Source organism: Sander lucioperca, chromosome 4, assembly GCF_008315115.2.
Source record: "Sander lucioperca isolate FBNREF2018 chromosome 4, SLUC_FBN_1.2, whole genome shotgun sequence".
Lineage (NCBI taxonomy): Eukaryota > Metazoa > Chordata > Actinopteri > Perciformes > Percidae > Sander > Sander lucioperca.
In genome coordinates this window covers 41,498,409-41,518,150 of record NC_050176.1, presented here as the reverse complement: position 1 = coordinate 41,518,150, position 19,742 = coordinate 41,498,409, and the positions used below count along the sequence as shown (strand labels likewise).

Genomic DNA, 19,742 nt, shown 5'->3' with positions numbered 1-19,742 from the left:
TGATCTGAACTTCAATCTTGAATTTTTCCATCTTTTGTCGTCAGTAATGTAAACTATAAATACAATTTTGAACCACTATGTTCTTCCCTCAGCAAGCTAAGGTGCTGTACATAATGAAGATTTGATGTTGAGGGTTCAATCCTATTAAAGGAGCAGTGAATTTTAAGGTCAAATACACATCTAAACAATCTTTCTTATTGCAGACTACAGGAACCTTATTAAGAGAGTTCATGGCATTAATAAGCTTGGCTGATACCACTCGTCAGCAGATGATGTAGTGACGGCGCTTCCATCAGAAACATCAGAGACATTTCACATCTGGTTTCATCCAACATTAACTTCAGTATTTATTAATTACATTTCACGATTTTATAAATTAACTTCTTGTGTACATCATTTACATTCACAGTATTTTACAATATAGATTTTTCAGATGTGACTGGCCCTTTAAATTAGCCCTTCATGTGAGTCTTTATGTGCGTCTATATGTATATTATATAGAGAGTGAACATCATCAGCATCAGTTTCTACTTTGCAGTGAGTTTCTGCTGAATGTTTGCATATCTCAGCAGCTCCTCGGCTGAAACGGACGGCTTGAAGTTTTCCAACGCCGAAGAGAAATCCTCAACGGAGACAAGGACAGGAGAGTCCTCCGAGTCCAGACCTGAGAGACAGACAGACAGACAGACGGTTAATGTTACATTTTTTTGACCTACTTCAAAACAACTGTTTTTGACATACTATACTATGACTTTTTTAAAAAACTTTTTTCGAGGTATACTATGACTTTATGACTTTTTACAACATACTATACTATGACTTTTTTATGACTTTTTACGACATACTATACTATGACTTTAAAAAAAAATTATGTTTGTAGTTGACGGTTGGAAATGAATGTCGATTGGCGCCAAATTTGATGCACATTATACGAGCATTAAAATAGTGCAAATCAATACATTATTGGGGGGGGCAATGTGATGCTTTCTGAGTATTAGTCGGTGCTCTTAACCCAACATGCAGGTGTATGGTAAAGAGAGACCTGATGAATATTTCGCTGCGTGTCTTTCTACCTTTCAGGACAGACGGCGCCTGTAGTTCAGTGACTCAAATGTTAAACTTCCTGTTGTGTTTTCTCACCGCCATCGATGAGAGAGATCTTCCTCTTGATGGCAGCCGTCATGGCGTCTGAACACAGAGCGTACAGGTCTGCGCCGGTCATGTGATCGGGGCAGTGCTCCAGCACCTGCTGCAGGTCCACGGCAGAGTCCACCTGGAACCTGAACGCAACATTTACATCTATTAGCAGGGTCTCTGCAGGTTTCACAAAGTCAAATTTAAGAGCTTTTTTAAGACCATTATGAATGACATTTAAACAAATAAAATCTGTTTTCTTTCTGTGGTACAATCAAAAAAAAGAGATTTGCGCCAATAACACGAAAGCTGATTGGCTGCAATATAATGTAAGTTGCATGAAAAAAAGTGACAAAAACTTCAAAAAGCAACAAAAACATAGAAAAAAGCTGAAAAAAGGGCAAAAAAGTGACAAAAAATGGCGTACATCTCATTGGTCGTTGTAATACGGTGAATAACTATATTTGGACGAGCAAAAGAAAAAACTACAACACCAGCGGATAAATAAACAGCATGTCAATGAGCATCAAAGGCAGTGTTACATGGACATAGGAAAATCAAAAATGATTTAAGACCTAGAACACAACACTTCCAGGTCTACGGCAGAGTCCATCTAGAGCCTGAACGCAACATTTACATCTATCAGCAGGGTCTCTGCAGGTGCCTAGCAGTGCCTAACAGTGCCTAACAGTACCTAACAGTGCCTAACAGGGCCTGACTTTTTGCTAGAAGCTAACAACGTAGCTATGGCTGAACTTTGACCTACTTTATCATATAAACATTAGCTCACTAAGAACCTGGGAACCACAATCCCAAACTGGCAGTTTGATTTCCTGTGTACTGAATTGTTGACCTAAAGTCAACTTCTTTGACTTTTATGAACATTGTGTCTTTTTTAAATATTAGTTTTCCTAAAATTATACTTTAAAAAAAATCAAAATATATCGCCTTACGCACAATATTGAAATATATTGCAATATATTGAACCCATGTATGGTGATACGTATCGTATCGCCAGATTCTTGCCAATACACAGCCCTACTAATATATTGAGTTTGAAATTTGAGACTGTTTAGCAGCCTGCGGAAACCCTGACTACCATCCCAGCTGGACAACAACTAATCATTGTCACCTTCTCTTGTTCAGGATCTTTGGCCCAGAGGATCCACAGGTTGTGTACATAAATACTTTTTATTTTCTTTGTGCATGCAGAGAGATCTTTGCACTTTATTTCTACAACGAATAAAGATTTTGATCAAAAGTTTGTATTTTTTTATATTGGTATTTCCATGTGTTCTAATAAGTGCACATTCTGACCGCCACACACACATGATAGAGTATGATTTCTATTTAGTTTCTTCTTACTTCCTGAGGATGGCCTGCAGAACCTGCAGCTGGGACTCCCGGTCCTCGTTGATCCCGACATACACCAGCTTATCAAACCTGAGAAGACCCAGAGAGACCCAGAGAAACCCAGAGACCCAGAGAGACCCAGAGAAACCCAGAGACCCAGAGAGACCCAGAGAGACCCAGAGACAGTTCAGAGACACGTCTGTTTAGAATCTGACTTTCAATGTTCAATTCTATTTTATTCATAGTGTCAAATCCTAACAGGAGTTATCTCAGGAGACTTTACAGATGGAGGAGGTCTAGACCCCACTCTATAATTTACAGAGACACAACTATTCTAAAATATGACAGATAATGTGTCTCGGTTCAACGGGACTCTTGTGTGATTCATGTTTATTCTGAAGTGTATGGAAACGTGCACAACAACATCAGATTTAGGACTACATTTACACTAGGTTTACTGGGTCTGTGTGTGTATGTGTGTGTGTATGTGTCTGCGTGTGTCTGTGTCTCTGTGTGTGTGTGTGTGTGTATGCGTGTCTGTGTGTGTGTGTGTGTGTGTGTGTATGCGTGTCTGTGTGTGTGTGTGTGTGTGTGTGTGCGTCTCCTCTGACCTGCCAGGCCTCAGCAGTGATTGGTCCAGCAGGTCTGGCCGGTTGGTGGCTCCGATCACAAACACCCCGGCAGCCGAGTGCAGAGCGTCGAGCTCGGCCAGCAGCTGGGACACCACTCTGTAAGGACACGTTCAAAAATGTATATATAACTTTATAGATCCTGCTGTCACAGAACACTGTCCCAATGAAAGAGCAGAGAAACAGACATTAAATCAGATGTAAAAGTAAAGTAGAAGGGCTCTCAGACCCAGCGTTAACCCGCCCCTCACCTGTCCATCACCCCCCCAGAGTCTCCGCTACGCCCCCTGCTGGGAGCCAGAGAGTCCAGCTCGTCAAAGAAGACCACACACGGGGCTGCTGAGCGCGCTCTGCAGAACACTACACACACACACACACACACACACACACACACACACACACACACACACACACACACACACACACACACACACACACACACACACACACACAGAACAAGTCAGAATAGAAGTACAAAGAGCCGTTGCTACGGAGATGGTTATTGGTTAGAACTGGCAGCTTTGAGACAAAGTTACACTCGTCTGGTTTACAATCTCTGGTCTGAACTGAGCTGTAGAGAGACTAGAGAGTCTAGAGAGACTAGAGAGTCTAGAGAGACTAGAGAGTCTAGAGAGACTAGAGAGATTAGAGAGACTAGAGAGTCTAGAGAGACTAGAGAGATTAGAGAGACTAGAGAGATTAGAGAGACTAGAGAGACTAGAGTCTAGAGAGACTAGAGAGACTAGAGAGTCTAGAGAGACTAGAGAGTCTAGAGAGTCTAGAGAGACTAGAGAGACTAGAGAGATTAGAGAGACTAGAGAGTCTAGAGAGACTAGAGAGTCTAGAGAGACTAGAGAGTCTAGAGAGACTAGAGAGATTAGAGAGATTAGAGAGACTAGAGAGATTAGAGAGACTAGAGAGATTAGAGAGACTAGAGAGATTAGAGAGACTAGAGAGATTAGAGAGACTAGAGAGATTAGAGAGACTAGAGAGATTAGAGAGACTAGAGAGACTAGAGAGATTAGAGAGACTAGAGAGATTAGAGAGACTAGAGAGATTAGAGAGACTAGAGAGACTAGAGAGACTAGAGAGACTAGAGAGTCTAGAGAGACTAGAGAGATTAGAGAGACTAGAGAGTCTAGAGAGACTAGAGAGATTAGAGAGACTAGAGAGATTAGAGAGACTAGAGAGACTAGAGAGACTAGAGTCTAGAGAGACTAGAGAGTCTAGAGAGACTAGAGAGTCTAGAGAGTCTAGAGAGACTAGAGAGACTAGAGAGACTAGAGAGATTAGAGAGACTAGAGAGTCTAGAGAGACTAGAGAGTCTAGAGAGATTAGAGAGACTAGAGAGATTAGAGAGATTAGAGAGACTAGAGAGATTAGAGAGACTAGAGAGATTAGAGAGATTAGAGAGACTAGAGAGATTAGAGAGACTAGAGAGATTAGAGAGACTAGAGAGTCTAGAGAGATTAGAGAGATTAGAGAGACTAGAGAGATTAGAGAGACTAGAGAGATTAGAGAGACTAGAGAGTCTAGAGAGATTAGAGAGATTAGAGAGATTAGAGAGACTAGAGAGTCTAGAGAGATTAGAGAGACTAGAGAGTCTAGAGAGACTAGAGTCTACATCAGGGGTGACCACACTTTTTCAGCTCGCGAGCTACTTTTAAAATGACCAAGTCAAAATGATCTACCTACAAAAATGCAAAACATATTTATTTATACATATATTTATAAATATATTGAAAATCATTTATATGTACAATATAAGTTAGTGTACCTTGCATAACTGCATGAACCCATATTGCACAATACAACTCTGTACATTTATTTGTCATCACCTTACTCTGATGACTTGCACTGAATGGAATCAGCCAGGGATGCATAGTCCGGACAGTAGCTGCTGATAGCCAGCCTCAAGCACATTTCTAAATGATCATCAGTCATGGTGGAACGGTATTTGGACTTAATAATCTTCATGTGGGAAAAGGCTGACTCACATAAATAAGTGGAGCCGAATAATGCAGTCAAGGAGGTAGCACATTTCCTCATATTGGGGTACTTTTCCTCTGTGAGTAAGTTCCAAAACTGTCCATGAGCCCTGGACTTGAGCTCAATGTCAGCTTGTAGTGTCAGGATCTCATCCTCCACTCCAGACGAGTTCAGGTGAAACAGTGTTGCAATTTTTGATGCAAGTAAATCAACCTCAGCATCTTCCCGAAAAGGGTAACACATGAATGTAGCGACTGGTTCCAATAAAGCAAAGTCTTGAAACCGTTTGTTAAAGTCTGACAGACAGTTTTCAATCTGCTCTGTGTAGCGTCCACTGTCAAGTTGCGCACACGCCTTCCCTTGCGTCTCCAGTTCTGATACGAGGTTCTGAAAGTTTGCCAAATCATGGCGCTGCAGCTTTGAGCACAGATGTTGCATTTTTCGTTTGAATGCATTTACTGAGCTGATCATATTGACCACTGTTTTGTCTTTTCCTTGCAGCTCAACATTAAGATCATTCAACATGTTGGTCAGATCAGTTAAAAATGCTAAGTCTAGTAACCACTGATCATCATTTAGTTGGTTGTATTCTGCATGTTTAGATACAAGGAAAAACTCTTTAATCTCCGGACAGAGCTCTCGAAATCTTTGCAGGAATTTCCCTCGACTAAGCCATCTTACGTCAGTGTGTAGCAACAATTCAGTGTGGTCGCAGTCCGCCTTCTCCAGATGCACACGGAACAGCCGTCTTTGAAGAGATCTGGCGCGAATAGAACAGGCGATCTTCGTTGCCACATCCATTATCTCTTTCATGTTGAGCATTTTTGCGCATAACACTTGTTGGTGTATTATGCAGTGATAATTGAGGAAGTCGGGGAAGGCATCATCCTCCCTGCACTTGGCAATAAATCCATTTGAGCGGCCAACCATCGCGGGCGCACCGTCTGTGGTGATGGACACCAATTTGCACACTGGGAGCTGAGTTTTCTCGATAAAGTTTTTGAAAGACTGAAAAATGTCCTCTCCGCGTGTGTGTTCTTTCATGGGCAGTACTGTTAACAGCTCCTCTTTGGCAGTCATATCGTTAAACACCATACGAATAAAAATGCACAACTGGGCTGTGTCACTCACGTCTGTAGACTCGTCCAATTGCAGTGAGAAACACTCGCAATCCGCAATATCCCTCCTAAGTTTCTCGGTCACATCCTCAGCCATTGCTTCACAGCGCCGTGTAACTGTACTTCTTGACAGCTGGAGAGATTTGATTGAAGATACTATGTCTGGTTTGTTTTTAAAGTCTTGAAACAACGATTCAGCCGCTTCAACGAATGCCTCTTTTATCATCTCTCCGTCTTGGAAGGATTTCTTGTGTTTAACGATGACGTGACTCACCCGGAACGATGCTTCGGTGGCGGTCTTCGCTTTTGTGGTAAGCTGTGAGAAAAAGGCCTGCTGTCCGGACAACTGGGATTTTAGTTCTTTCACCTTTCTCCTTCTCAGTTCGCTTTTCGGAGGGAAGTCAGTGTCGTATCTTTTATGAACAGTCCGAAAATGCCGCTCCACATTTCCCTTCTTCGGAATAGCAATGGTAGATTTGCAGATGAGGCAAACGCACTTCGAATAGGACATTGTGAAAAAAAAGTCCTCCTCCCATTCTGTATGGAAGTGGTAGGTTTTTGGCTTCTTACTTGGTCCAGCTCCCCCACTCATTTTTATACCCTTTTTAAGTTTAGTAGAAATTACTTAGGCTAACTGGGCAACTCGCTAGCTTGCTGGAATTTTGCCGCTGCTGTGCACATGCGTGCTGACCCGTATGTCAGACAAGATCAGACGTTAGACTGGTTGTCCTGTATGTCAATCAATTGACAAATGTCATAGTGAGGATGGATGATAGGCTGACATCTATTTTTTTTTAATGCCATGCGATCTACCCACACTACCTTTGCGATCGACCAGTAGATCACGATCGACGTAATGGGCAGCCCTGGTCTAGAGAGTCTAGAGAGTCTAGAGAGACGAGAGTCTAGAGACTAGAGAGACTAGAGACTAGAGAGACTAAAGAGTCTAGAGACTAGAGAGACTAGAGACTAGAGAGACTAAAGAGTCTAGAGACTAGAGAGACTAGAGAGATTAGAGAGACTAGAGAGACTAGAGAGACTAGAGAGATTAGAGAGACTAGAGAGACTAGAACCCACCTTCCCTGATGTTCTCCTCGCTCTGACCCACGTACATGTTGATGAGCTCTGGACCTTTGACACTGAAACACACACACACACACACACGGGTTCCACCCATTTAAAGTCCCTTCACACGTTTGGGATTTTAAAACCCGCGGTTTTGAAAAGGGGCGTTCCCGTTTCCCGCGGTGAGAAGCGGACCGCGAAGGCGTCTGTACCTGAGGAAGGTCATGGAGCACTCGGTGGCCACAGCTTTGGCCAGCAGCGTTTTTCCGGTCCCCGGCGGCCCGTACAGCAGGACGCCGGTGCGGTTCAGACCCAGGGACAGCAGCTCAGGCCGCTGCAGAGGCAGCTGCACCGTGTCCAGGATCTCTTTCTTCACCTGCTGGAGACCGCCAACGTCCTCCCAGCGCACTGCCGGGATCTGTCCACACACACACACACACACACACACACACACACACACACACACACACACACACACACACACACACACACACACACACACACACACAGAGAGAGAGGACAGCATGCATACATGCATTCATAAGGGCTGCACAGTATAGCATTATGTTTTTAAGCAAATGCCGCAATAAACACATTGTGAAAGACAATCAGAGATTTTTTCTGTTAGTTATATAGTTAAATATCAGCAGAAAACTGCCCCTTAAAATTGTTATGTCACTTTCTTTAGTGCTGCCTTTTATATTCAACGTTCAATTTGTTCAATAAAAGGAAGTTGGGAATTATTTCCTTTCATTTGTTTTCAATTCAACAAGCAGTTTGTTGAATTTTGGCAGAATACTGAAAGCACCAGAACTGACACACAGTCACACACACACACACAGTCACACACACACACACACAGTCTCACACGGTCACACACAGACACACACACACACACACACACAGTCTCACAGTCACACACACAGTGTCTCACACACACACACACACACACACACACACACACAGACAGTCTCACACAGACAGACAGACAGACACACACACACACACACACACACACACACACAGTCTCACACAGTCACACACAGACAGACAGACACACACACACACACACACACACACAGTCTCACACACACACAGACAGACAGACAGACATACAGACACACAATCTCACACACACAGACACACAGTCTCTCTCACACACACACACACACACGTTCATTTATCACAAGTTATATCGTTATGACATTCAACAACACTACTGCATATTGTCATATGGTGCAGCCCGTCCAACCAACATGTGTTGTTGTTGTGGATGTTTTGGTCACTAGAGGGCAGGAGAAGTCCCGGCCTGTCGTGCTGAGTCACCTTTGGGGCGCCGATGGCGGCCGACTGAGCGTCCTGCAGAGTCTCCAGGGCCGAGAGGAAGTCCTGGTTCAGGACGGTCACTCCACTGGAGCACAGATCCTCCTCCCGCCAGCCGACACTGCACACACAGAGACACACACACACACGCAGACAAAGAGACAGACAGACAGACACACACACACACACACCCATTACAGCTTGGTTCTTGTATAATTCTGGACCAGTTTCAGAGACTGTTGCTCCATCAGTCACTCAGACACACACACATGGAGACGTAGAGTCCAGGGTGAGAGGCTTTAGGAACATGAGTTGATAATAAATGTATTGTGTTCCTAAAAGCAGTATTTGCTGTGTAGTGATAGACACCCTGCAGAAGAGAGGAGCCCCACTGGGCTCCCGTATTTCTATCTCTATGAATCTTAACCTCTAGTCTCACCAGGTGTGAAGCAGCCTCCTGCGGGCAGCTCGACCAGCCTCCACCAGCAGAGCTCTCAGATCGCCCAACACAAAGCCCTGAGGGGGGGGGGACGACACCACCGTTACCGACACACACTCACTGGCCACGCTTCACATTTAACACTGAAATGGAACACTTTTTAGACACTTTTTAACCTTTTCTTTGTTTGTTTTCTACACTACCATCAGTATACTGTACACACCACTCACACCAATGTATTACCACTAGTTTTACACTATTTCTTTTTCAAATTCATGGTCAAAAAACCTCATCTATATGAAATTATATCCATTTTTTGTGTTTTGTCAAAGTTTAGTTTAGTTTTTTGAAATTTTTTTCCCCAAATTTCTGGTGTAGAAACTTTAAAAAAACGGGTCAAATTTGACCCCGAGTACAACACGAGGGTTAAGGCCCTTGCACACTTAAACTTCCAGAAATATTGGTGTGCCTGATCACGTGACATCAGACTAACTATGTTGACAAAAAAGGCGACAAAAAGGTGACAAAAAGGTGATGAAAAGGTGACGAAAAGGTGACAAAAAGGTGATGAAAAGGTGACGAAAAGGTGACAAAAAGGTGATGAAAAGGTGACAAAAAGGTGATGAAAAGGCAATGAAAAGGTGACGAAAAGGCGAAGAAAAGGTGACAAAAAGGTGATGAAAAGGCAACCAAATGGTGACAAAATGGCGATGAAAAGGTGACGAAAAGTCTCGCTGAGCGGCCAAAATCACCATGAACCTAGGTGTTTTACTTTGAAATGTGTTTTATTTTGGAAAGTATCGGGCTGCACTGTGGCCTTCCTGTATGTGGTCACCTGCCTGGCTCGACACGTTCGCTCGCGGCTCACGCGAGAAATAGAGGAGACGCCGAAACGATTGCTGCAGCGAGCGGGGTGTTAGTGGCGTGACGTACCGCGGTGAGCTTGGAGATCCTCTCCAGGTCCACGTCTCTCCCCAGGGGAAGCTCTCGGCTCAGGCTGAGCAGCACGGAGCGCCGCTGCTCCTCGCTGGGACTCTCCAACACCACCTGGTGGACAAACGCCGCCGCGACCCCCGCAGACAGCTCCCGGGGCCTGCACACCGTCGCCACCACCACCACACTGGAACACAAAGAAAGCACCGCGTCATGTTTTCCTCTAACTCACCGCGGTGATATTAGAGACAAACGGCCAGGGGGCGGAGCTTCTGGGTCTCCAGCCCCGAATGGTTTCTCCAAAGCCCCGAATCTTTGAGGGTTTCAACATAACTTCAACTTGGTGTCATTTCTCCTCAGTCTCTCTGACTGGACCGGCAGATCTACGCAGCAACCCTACCTACGTTATGGATCTATATCATATCTATTATGGACTTATAGAACCAGAAACATCAGACACGTTCTACCTATGTTGACAAAAAGGTGACAAAAAGGAGATGAAAAGGAGATGAAAAGGAGATGAAAAGGAGATGAAAAGACATCAAAAAGGTGATGAAAATGTGACTAAAAGGTGGCAAAAAGGCGGCAAAAAAGGCCTTATAGAAACAGAAATCTCAGACAGTTTCTACCTATGTTATGGGACATTTAGGGAACATGTGTACGTTCAAAAGTAGTTTTAGTCGTGCAACAGAAAACTCAGATAGGACAGATAGTCTAGCTAGCTGTCTGGATTTACCCTGCAGAGATCTGAGGAGCAGTTAACCATAGTCCTCACAAATCAGCCGGAGGTTAGAACGCCAACACAGAGACAGAGGAAGGGGACAGACATCACATTAGGGTGGTACCGGAGCAATCCCCAAAGTGAAACGTGGTGGATATAGACTACTACCAGACTGACAATGGGTCGAGTTAAGTTAAAAACATCCGTGTTACAGCATCAGTGTGAGAGGCGGTCAGTGACCTGCTGGGGGCGCTGTGGAGCAGCTGGCAGAGCGCCGCCTGGACCCTGCCGTCCTCCTCGCCATGGCCACCGCGAGGTCGCAGCAGGAGCTGCAGGTTCCTGAGCAGCAGGACGCAGGGCTGCAGGGCCGCGGCCCGCTGGAACACCCCGCTCAGCTTCACCTCCGAGGCTGCAGGGGTGTCTGCACACACACTCACACTGTCCACCTGCACACACACACACACACACACACACAGATATATACACACACACACACACACACACACACACACACACACACACACACACACACACACGTTTAACATGAACATCTGACATTGTAACATTATAGATGATAGAGAAAATAATTCCATATACATTTTGAAGTTGCTCCAGAGCAGCAGCGGTCGTACCTTGAGCAGGTGGAGGTTGAGTCTGCGACTCGCTGCGCTGACCGCCGTCACTTTACCACTTCCTGCAGGGCCGTGGAGGAGGACGGCGCAGCCAGACAGACCACTGCTACGACAACCACACACAACACTGACATCACGGACCACATGTCCCAGCATGCTTCTCTCTATCACACTGTATATTACACTGTATATATATATATATATATATATATATATATATATATATATATATATATATATATATATATATATATAAAAAGAGGAAAAAAAGGTCTGTGTGCCGGGTGCATGGTTCTAAAGGGTTGTACTTAGTGTCTTCATTAATCAGAGGAGTGTTTTGGGCGTAACATGCAATCAACCAATCAGAGATCATCTCCCATTCCCTTTAAAAGCCAGGTGCGTTTGGACCTTGGAGCATTGCTGTTATGATGGAGGATTTACACCGTAATATTTTTATTTGTAATCTTCTGCATGTGTGTGTGCTGCTGTGTGTGTCCCTGTGTGTGTGTGTGTGTGTGTGTGTGTGTGTGTGCTGCTGTGCGTCCCTGTGTGTGTGTGTGTATCTGTGTGTGTGTGTGTGTGTGTGTGCTGCTGTGCGTCCCTGTGTGTGTAACAAGCATAGTGTGCGAGTGCTGTGCACGAGTCTAGGAGCATTTTACTAATGCTCTGTTAAAATAACAATGAAATGCTGCGTTATTGACTTTAGACCAGGTTTTTGTTGGTCAATGGTGCCATCACTTCCCGCTGCCTCAAGATAGCAATACGCCCAGAATGCACCTGAACACACCTCCCTGTAAGACCAGCACGCCCATGGGCCACAGATGGGTTCAGGTGCATTTGCCATTTAAACGACGTGGGAGCTGGACGGGAAACTGAAAACTGGGTCGGTCTTAAACTAGCAAAGACACTGGTGTCGGGCTTTGTGCCGGGCTGCACCGGATGCAAGATGAGGCCCAGAGTCTGTCTTTTTCTATGAGTCTATGGTCACAGCGGGTCAGGTCTATCTATCTAGTCCCAAGCTGGCGGGGCAGACTCAGCAGACGGGGGAAGTTACCTGTGCTGCAGGTGAGGCAGGACGATGCTGCAGAGCAGCTCCACGGTCCGGACCAGGCCCGGAGGAGACAGAGCGCTCCACAGAGACGCGCCGTCCTCAGAGAGGCAGCAGGGGACGGGGCTGCTAACGGTGGACGCCGTCTGGGGGACACATAACCAAAACATGATGTTAATTAAAGCTACAGCAGCGATGACTGGACAACGCACTGCAGGGGCTAATTCTTTAACAATTAACCACAGCCAAAGATCGACAACCACGTAGATGTCTTCAGGCCTGGACTGTCATCGTGCAACAAACATTTGGGGCAGATTGGACAGTCTAAATCTGAGTTACAACAACTAAATATTAAGAAAAAAATATAAGAACGTGCACAGACAGACAGACACTAGGGCTGGGCGATATGACCTAAAAATAAAATCCCTGATTTTTTCCAAAAAAATCCGATTTAAGATTTAAATCGATTTTTTCTCCCCCTACTTAAAATCAATCTGCAGATGACAAAGAAATTGTTCAAAACAAGTTTTAACTTTATTTTGTTTTGACTCACACACACGGGGCATGTATACCATTATGATTATTCATGCCAATTTTGTGGAAATATAAATTGGTTTGAGTGTTTTCCCTTTTTTTGGATGGGGGGGGGGGGCTATATATTCAACAACAAACAAACGGATGCGTGAGATAAAGCTGTTTTCACACATACAGGTAATTCACTTCTCGTTCCTCGCTAAAAGTTCAAATCATTTTAACGTTATTGCGCAACCTTGCCCCTGTTTTCACCTGTTGCTGAGTAACGTACATTAACATCCCATGGTCTCTTGAATGTAGCATACCTGTAGCAAGCTCCTTCGTAGTAACCATAGACTGTATATTATTAATATTAACAGTCTATGGTAGTAACTAGCGGTAGAAACAAACGTCAAAGAGGAGCTCCGGGCTACAGAGCGGTGATTGCTAGTTGTTTAAGCAGCTACAGACCTCCGTCACAGCTCGGTCGTATCAGCGGCATTTAGTAGATGTGTTGAGCCGCAAAAGAGTTCCTCAACACCGCCTCTGGTGCCCCGCATGGTGGTCCTTTAGGTCAGCGGTAGCTGGTGGTTCAGTTATCTGAGAATAGGTGACTCTCAGCCGGGGACAGAGCACCGCGAGCTGCCGGTCATTTCGGCGGAGATTACGGATAAGCAAGTAATGAAACTACTGGTTAAGAAAAGAATTAATGTTAGTCCCTGTCGCTGCCATGTTGTTTGTGTATCTCTATGGCAAACGCAGGGGCTGAGCCCGTTCGGAGCTACGGGAGCCCAGAGGGGAGCGTCGGCGGATGTTAAGGAGAAAATCGATTTTCATTTTAACAAATCGACGTTAACTACACATTCGAGTTAATCGATAAAATCGATTTATCGCCCAGCCCTAACAGACACAAACACACACACAGTCAGAGAAAGACAGACACACACACACACACACACACACACACACACACACACACACGTCACCATGTAGAGTGAGGTGTGCAGTCTGTCGGCCAGGTGAGCCTCCTCCTCCTGTCCCTCTTCTCTCTCTGCAGACGAACACACCTTCTGCACTCTGAAGAACAGCACTGGACACCTGGTGGGGGTCAAAGGTCGGTCACACACACACACACACACACACACACACACACACACACACACACACACACACACACACACACACACACACACACACACACACACAGACACAGACACAGAGAGACACACCTGACATTGTAACATGATATAGTTTCTATTGCAGAGTTAAAGGCTTAGTGTCTGAGGGGGGTGGGTGTACCTGTGTATCCCCTCTGAGTTGTTCTCCAGCAGGTCTGGATGGTTTGCAGCTGGCACCGCCAGGACGTCTCCCTGGGCAACCAGTCTGCCCACAGAGAGGACCACTGGTTAGACTGGGAGTCAGCATATGTACAGCACTGATATGTGCAGGACCTCTGAGGAGCCCCAGCTCAACCTCTCTGGCCTGAGTAACCAGCGGGCAGTAAAAGCAGCGCGGCGGCGTCGGACTCACCTGGGCGTGCTGAAGTGCTCAGACAGCAGGCTGTCGTAGCAACCGAGGCTGCTGTACAGCGGAGACGCCACCAGCTGGACGTGGAGCTCGCTGGCGTACGGCGGAGACGCCGAGCGGCAGAAACTGTCCGAGCGATGGGCGCCGGGCGCCGGCAGAGGAGCAGCTCGCCACCTCTGAGAACGAAAACAAGACACAACGCGTTAGTGATCAGTCGCTGTAGAAACTCAACCCTTCCTGCTGATTTCTCAGACTAAAAGTCTCCTGGCCTCGGCTTTAAATGTGGAAACTTCTGCAAGAATTATTGCCCTTGAGGTGGCTTAAAGGGACAGTTCTGATAATTATTTAAGCGATATTTTATCGCTTAGTTTGTTGGTTAGTTTAGTTGAAAATGACACTAATATCTAATATTCCCCAGTAACTGAACATTTGCTGCATTGATCTGCTGGTCCAGTCAGAGCGACTGAGGGGGAAATGACACAAACTGTCCCTTTAAAGGGGTGATAGAATGCAAAACCGATTTTCAACTCGGTGGCTCCTCCTCATTTGGCTCTAGTCTCTATCTTTGTCACGCCCAAACATTTACACAGGCTACACCACTGATCTGAGGTCAGCTTAGTCTTCTGAATAGGTTGCGCAGATCTCAGAAATTGTATACATTGTTCATCTGCTATTTTACCACTAAATTCACTTCTGAGACTTTTTTATGCGAGAAATCAACTATGTAGAGGTCAAATATGGGCCGTTTTACGAAAATTGATGTCTAATTGTAAATTTTGTCCGACTGTGTGTTGGGAGTTCAGCGGCCGGTGCTGTCTGGGTTGCTGCCTCGCCGCCCGGCCTACTGTGAGGTAGATGGAGCTCCATCACGGCCGGCAGCCCACGGTGCTCCATACCCGCGCAAAGTCACCGTTTCTGGGTTAATGGACTACCAAACGCTGCTGCCCTGACAGAGCTCCAGGGCCTGCAGCTCCCCTCTTCCTGCTAAATGGCCGCTGTGTGTGAGTGAGAGCGCAGTCAGCGAGCTTGTTACGCCCGCAATCTCTTACTGCAGGTTCCAGTTAATCTTATAATGGATATGTGTGTTGTGTTATTTAAACAAACGATCGGGGAAATAAACGCCTCTTGTCCGTGAGTCTCGTTGATAGAGCCTGCGGCTGGATGGAGCTCTATCAATGAGAGATAGCTAGCCTCCTCTTAGAATTCCTCTGAAATTCACAAAAATGCATTAAATTCAAATCGGACAAGTGTTAGCTAAGCTTTGTAAGCCCTTAGGGTAGCTGTGATATACACAAAATTCAAACTGTAAATATACTATAGTTATGCTGAAAGTGTACCCGGGGTCTGTGAAAGGACAGGCCAGGCGGCGAGGAAGCACCGGCTGCTGTCACGGAGCGCAACACAGTTGGACAAAATTTGCAATTAGCCATCAATTTTTGTAAAACGGCCCATATTTGACCTCTACATAGTTGATTTCTCACATAAAAAAGTCTCAGAATATGAATGTAGTCATTTAGTAGTAACGAACAATGTAAAACATTGCAGTGTCTGAAATATGAGACCTGCCGTCTCGTCTCCAATGGATGTGTACGTGGTTCGCTCAACCAATCAGTGCACAGCTCATCTAAATATTCATGAGCATACCATATTTGGAAATAGGGTCAAAACACAGGGATGCATTAGGACCCACAGAATAGCAGCCGGGCCATTTTTAGCCCAACCAATGTTACATACCCTATTAGGAGACCTTAAGGAACAGTGTAAAATACCCTATATAATCATTCTATCACCACTTTAAGGTTAGTTAATAAATAGCAGTGCCCTGCTATGACATGAACTACTACAACTACCATTTGTAGTCATAGTTCCATTATCTTTATTGTGACTAGTATTGCCACTGTTCATCACCCCCCCCCCAACCAGCACGTCAGACACCGCCTACCAAGAGCCTGGGTCTGTCCCAGGTTTCTCCCTAAAGGTAGTTTTTCCTCACCACTGTCACACCAAATGATTGCTCTTGGGGGAATTACTAGAATTGTTGTGTCTTTGTAAATTATAGAGTGTGGTCTAGACCTACTCTATCTGTACAGTGTCTTGAGATAACTCTTGTTATGATTTGATACTATAAATAAAATTGAAATGAATTAACCGGCTCGGTGCAGAACTCGTACCTTGATCCTCAGCGTGCAGCCGTTGACGGGCATCACGTCTCCGTCGGTCATGTTGAACCACAGAGCCGCCGATATGAAGCCGACTTCGTCCTGGTTCTGCAGGTCTGGACTCTGGGTGGAATCCACCACGAGCACCGAGGCCAGCCGCTGTCTGCAGACGGCCCCCCGAGCCTCACTCTGGAGCTGGAAAACATTCATCCAGAAAAATGGTGAAAAATGTGGATGAGGGTTTCCCAAAAGCCCAAGATGACGTCCTCAAAAGTCTTGTTTTGAAAAGCGATAAAAAGCATTAAAAATATCTACCAAAAAGCGCTGAGAAAAGCGTCAAAAATGGCAAAACAACTAACAAATAGAGGACGTCATCTTGGACATTTTAGAGACCCAACAACTCATCCATTCATCCAGAACATAATCCACGATGATAATAATATTTAGCAGCCGTACCTCCGGTCTGGAGGCGGCGCCGGGCCGCGATACTTTCACCCACTCGTGGTTGAACAGGCCGAGGCGGAGCAGCAGCTGTTTGCTCACAAACACGCAGCTGTCAGGGTCCACGCTGCCGCGGTGCCCTCCGACCCCGAGCCACCGCCGCGCGTCCACCACGCGGACGTCCACGCGGCCCTCCAGAGCCTGCAGGACGCCCGAGAACCCCGAGTCCAGCAGCCTCCGGTTGTCCAGCAGAGAGCGCCCGCCGCCCAGGCCGTCGGCGTAGTGAGCGAAGTCCGACACGCACAGCGGCGGGAGGGCGGCGTCCACGCCCAGTCTGAGAGGTGGTGGCGGCGGGGGGACGGCGCCGCCGGCCGCGTCCGCTGGGTCCCAGCAGTCGGTCAGAAGCAGAGCGGTGTCGGCCGTGATCCGGCCCTGAGTTACAGGACTGCAGTCCAACACCAGCAGCTCCGCCTGGACCACAGGACACACCACATCAACCGGCTGCCACATGACGGAGTTAAGATTATTTTTTGGGGCATTTCAGGCCTTTATTTGAGGGGAAAGTGACAGGCAGCAAACAGCATAAAATACACGTTTGCACTTGCCAATACGTGACTGCAGCCCCTACCTTGTCACTGAAAAGTTATTTATTTATTTCTGCCCCCAACATAAATGAATTATCTGACAGATTATAACCCACCCGGAGCTTTTGACCTGCTGAAATGACTTTTTAGGGGGCCAATATCCATCCAGCAAGTTGTGGACATACACTCTCTCACAGATAATCACCAAACTTTCATATTGGTATGATTCAACTTAATTAATTGGACCCATTTACACTCTCTCTACAACTTATCCTGTTAAGATATGTGCAGAAACGTCTCTGCTCGACATGCAAGTATCAGTGTTAAAATGTTTAATAAACCTATGTTTTGGTCAAATGTCAGCTAATTGTTCTGGTGTTCACTGAGAAAAAGATACACATCTTACGCTGTGTACTGTCTGTATGTGTGCTCTGATATGTGGCTGCTGTAGCACTAAAATGTACCAATTTGACATCCGGGGTCTTACCTGTCCCGGGTCTTCTCCCAGCAGCGGGTGTCGGGGCAGCAGCAGCGGGTCTCCCCGCCGGGCCAGCAGCCACTGTCCCGGGCTGCAGAGCTCCAGCAGCCCGCTGGTGAACCTCTCCGCTGCGGCCCAGCGGAGGCTCTGCCTGCTGCGGGCTCCCAGCACCACTCGGTCCAGCGGGACCGGCTCCAGAGCCCGGACGGTCCCGGTGCTGCCGAGCCTCTGGAGCCCGTGGTGCCGCAGTAAGAACCGGCTGGCAAACAGCTGCACCATGCCCCCGGACGGCGCTCCTCTGCAGCCCGCAGTCTCCGCCTCGGAGCTCGGACCCCCGGTCTCCTCTGCAGTAGTTGGGTGAACGCGCAGCAAAATGCCCGGGCTCGTGGTTCCCTGAGGCGGCTGCGGGGTGAAGAGCACGGTCGGTGGGTCCGTGTCATTCTGGAAAACTATATGTGAGTGAGATTTGAATATTAAAACATCCAGAGGACTCAGGTGCGAGGGGAAACTCTCCAAACAGCGCAACTCCGCCTGCACCTGCGCCATCTTGGACTTGCGTCACTCTTCTTCTTCTTCCTGGTTTCAGGCCGGCGCCGCGTCATCACCGCCATCTGGTGGACGGCCGGAGGAACTACATCAACATGATATGGAAAATAGAAATGACTAGAATTCAATAATAATAGTAAAATAAATAAAAAAAGGTCGTGTTGTCGTTGGCACACGTGTTCAGTATTCACTGACTACTTCCTCTCATCAGTTTGTCATCAGGGCAGTTAATAAAAACAGAAATAAATATTTTTGAAGTCACAAATGATCATATCTAAAATAAAACTACAAACAGACAATTCACCGTCTGAAGTGCAGTTCAGTTGGGAGTACTGGAGTACTTTTACTGCTGATACTTGGTTGTATGAGGTTGGAATAATGTGAAGGACAAAAATATATATCTATCTAAATATATCAGAGAATGTGTCCTAATATCTTAAGAGAGAACACTTTCAAAAATGGGAATGGGAATATTTTAGAAAATGTGTGAATGAATTAGCTGCTGATACATTTAGCTCAATGAAGTTGAGAATACTTTGAATATTTTGAGGGAAAGTTTGAATATTTCCAGAAGAAAAAAATAGCTGGAATATTTGAAGAGATAGAGTCAGCAGAGGGCGCTGTGGAGTGTGTGTGTGTGTGTGTGTGTGTGTGTGTGTGTGTGTGTGTGTGTGTGTGTGTGTGTGTGTGTGTGTGTGTGTGTGTGTGTGTGATGCTGTAGAGATGATGGAGTGGAGGAGGAGGAGGATGCTGCTGCTCGGCTCCGGACACAAAAACACATTCAGGTGAGAAAAAAAACAAAGAAATACACTGACCGAAGCGACGGGATGCTGCAGAGAAAGTGTGTGTGTGTGTGTGTGTGTGTGTGTGTGTGTGTGTGTGTGTGTGTGTGTGTGCAGCCACAGGACGTTGGCTGTCGGCTCTGTAGAATCTCCTCCGAAAGACAATCGATCCGATTTGATTGTGTCTAATTCAAAATACGAGCCTGTGCAGCGGCTGATTAACGGTAGATGGTCGGTAGAAAAGGCCCCCGACGGTAAACGAAGGGGAGGATGATGAGGCGTTCAGGTGCTCGTTAGAGGGTGGGACTGCACAGCTCCGCCTCCGCCT

The 19,742-nt window shown here is 46.2% G+C and overlaps 2 protein-coding genes across 2 annotated transcripts in view; one reads left to right on the top strand and one right to left on the bottom strand.

Annotated features, from left to right (window-relative positions):
• Positions 1–325: 325 nt before the first annotated feature.
• On the bottom strand, positions 326–19,179 carry pex6 (peroxisomal biogenesis factor 6). The gene is made up of 20 exons (XM_036000529.1): positions 19,142–19,179; positions 18,096–18,717; positions 17,040–17,495; positions 16,596–16,778; positions 14,428–14,600; positions 14,197–14,280; positions 13,884–13,995; positions 12,391–12,530; positions 11,337–11,442; positions 10,945–11,150; positions 9,984–10,170; positions 9,051–9,127; positions 8,615–8,732; positions 7,501–7,706; positions 7,301–7,362; positions 3,368–3,476; positions 3,099–3,215; positions 2,500–2,577; positions 1,141–1,280; positions 326–664 (listed from the first exon to the last, which is right to left on the bottom strand). The coding sequence occupies exons 2-20, from the start codon at positions 18,630–18,632 to the stop codon at positions 528–530; spliced, it is 3,228 nt and encodes a 1,075-aa protein (XP_035856422.1). The 5' UTR covers positions 18,633–18,717; positions 19,142–19,179; the 3' UTR covers positions 326–527.
• Positions 19,180–19,348: 169 nt separating this feature from the next.
• Positions 19,349–19,742, top strand: part of ttbk1a (tau tubulin kinase 1a) — a 64,815-nt gene continuing 64,421 nt past the window's right edge. Inside the window, exon 1 of the mRNA XM_031297131.2 lies at positions 19,349–19,417. The gene's annotated coding sequence lies outside the window, so the exon portion shown is untranslated. The remainder of the gene's footprint in view (positions 19,418–19,742) is intronic.